General features: G+C 40.9%; 1 protein-coding gene across 1 annotated transcript; it reads right to left on the bottom strand.

Annotated features, from left to right (window-relative positions):
- Positions 1 to 433: 433 nt before the first annotated feature.
- On the bottom strand, positions 434 to 1,159 carry LOC110914451. The gene has a single exon (XM_022159241.1). The coding sequence runs from the start codon at positions 1,157 to 1,159 to the stop codon at positions 434 to 436; it is 726 nt and encodes a 241-aa protein (XP_022014933.1).
- Between the last annotated feature and the right edge of the window lie 1,073 nt (positions 1,160 to 2,232).

The following is a 2,232-nucleotide window of genomic DNA, read 5'->3' as shown; positions in this document are numbered from 1 at the left end:
CTAACTTCCCGTTAGCAAATTCTATCGAATACTGGATGTCTAACTTATTAGCAACTAAACCAAGCATGTTCTTAAAGTCTAGAGATACGAAGCTAAAATCGGCACCAGTATCAAACAACACAGATGCATCACGTTGATTAATAGGGAATGTACCGGTAACCGCGTTTGGATCCTGGCGTGCTTCCCTAGCTCCAATGTTAAACACCCTTCCACGTGCCTGATTATTCTTAGGGCAATCCTTCCTGAAATGCCCTAAATCACCGCAGTTAAAACAACCTTGACCACGTCCTTGATCATTACCATTTCCACCCTGATAGTTGTTGTTGTTTCCTCCACGATTTCCGTTACCGGTTTGGTTTCCGAAACCACCACGATTCTCGTTTCCACCAAAATTACCATTTCCTCCGTGGTTTCGATTTCCCGTCTGATTTCCTTACCCACCGCGGTTTCCATTACCACGTTGACCTCCATTTCCACGTCTAGCACCATGCCAACACGTCTCCTTGGCATGCCCCACTTTGCCACAGTTATCACATTTTCCATACCTGCATCGTTCGGTATGGTGGCTTTGGCAATTGTCGTACTTAGGTAAAATACTCATATACCCTCTTCCCTTATTGGCATTGTTGTTGTTATTCGCCTGAGTACCCTTCTTGAAATTAGTGAACTTTCTTTTGTTATCCCCAGATGACTCCACATGAGTCTCCTTTTTCTTCTCAGAGATTAAAAGTTTTCCCAACCTAATTGCTTCTTCAGTGAGTGCCACACTTAAGTCAATTACCTCAGTAATTGTTTGAGGCTTTGATGTTGTCACCATGCTCAGAATCTGGGGTGGCAATCCCCAGATGAATCGTTCTATCCTCTTAAACTCTGGCTCCACCAAATAAGGAACAACTCTAGACAAATCATGAAATCTCTGGACATATTCCGCCACCTTTGGGCCTTCCATTTTCAAGTTCCAGAATTCCGTTTCCAACTTCTGGATTTCTGCTCGAGAACAATACTTCTTACGCATCAACTCTTTCAGTTTATTCCACGTCAAAGCATACGCAGCGGCCTCTCCCAAAGTCTGCACCTGAAGGTTCCACCATGAGAGCGCTCCGTTTAGAAACAGTCCAGAAATGTATGTGACTTGATGCTCTGGAGCACATTTACTCATCCTCAAAACAGAGTCCGTCTTTTCCACCCATCGTACGAAGGCGACGGTACCCCCGGTGCCATCGAAATTCAGGGGCTTGCAGTCCAAGAACTGTTTATAGGTACAGCCTGTACACAAGCAACATCATTCACAGAAAGCATTAGCAAAGCACACTTGGAAATGCCCAAACATTTTGTAATGTGTTTCTGGTGACTAAACATTACCGTTGGGTGGGTTATTCCCTGAGGTACCTCTGCTGTGTTCTGAGCAAAGGGTCTCGTGCTGTGCGATGGCCTGTGAGATGCGCTCTTGTAATTCCGTCTCTGTCGTAGGCAGAGGCTTGTTGGTATCGGTATTCTTTCGTGGCGGCATTATTTTTCTAAGAAGAATATCGGATAGGTCAGGTCTTATTCGTTATATAAACAATCATCATATCAAACAATCATGCAACAACACAATCATAACATAAACAGGTAACTCTTGGTTCCTAATTGAGTATCTCAAACTTTGACAAAAGATTCAAAAATTGTGTTCTCTTGGATATTGAGATTGTTTTGTCCGTGTAAGATACCGTGTATGCGTATAACCAATAAGGTCAAGTGTCGAGTAAATCCAAACTTTTGTTTTAATACATGTGAGTATATAAAATATTATTCCTTTCTCTTTTTTTTTTGTTGAATTACAACACTTTATTAAGTCACCAAAAAAAAAAAAACCGTTTAAATACATTACAAATGGTTAGTAAGCTACTAAACCAATCACCCAAAAATTACCTCATCCTTTTTTCACATTTATCTTTTGACTTTTTCATATTCACAAATGTCCTAGAATTTTTTTTTGCATGTTTTTAAAACCATTTAAGGTTCGGGTTGTTTGGACTTTTTGCTAGGAAAAAGTGACCTAATAACCGACTCATTCAAGGTTCAGGTTGGTCGGGTTCAGGTTTTCCCGATATTCTCTAATTTGGGTCCAGGTGGCTTCAAATCTGGGTTGGGTTTTGGGTAAAACTGGACAACGCTAATTGGAGTCATTTATTTTGTCTAATTTTCAGGTTACCTTTATGTGTTGTTAATAACGAGTAAGAATGTTCGTGC

This window comes from Helianthus annuus, chromosome 6, assembly GCF_002127325.2.
Source record: "Helianthus annuus cultivar XRQ/B chromosome 6, HanXRQr2.0-SUNRISE, whole genome shotgun sequence".
NCBI classification, from domain to species: Eukaryota; Viridiplantae; Streptophyta; class Magnoliopsida; order Asterales; family Asteraceae; genus Helianthus; species Helianthus annuus.
The sequence above is the reverse complement of the archived record's forward strand: the minus strand, read 5'-3'. Positions and strand labels throughout refer to the sequence as shown.

Bases quoted from the DNA above. Each gene is read 5' to 3' on its own strand.
- LOC110914451 (XM_022159241.1), bottom strand. From the start codon at position 1,159: ATGAGTAAATGTGCTCCAGAGCATCAAGTCACATACATTTCTGGACTG.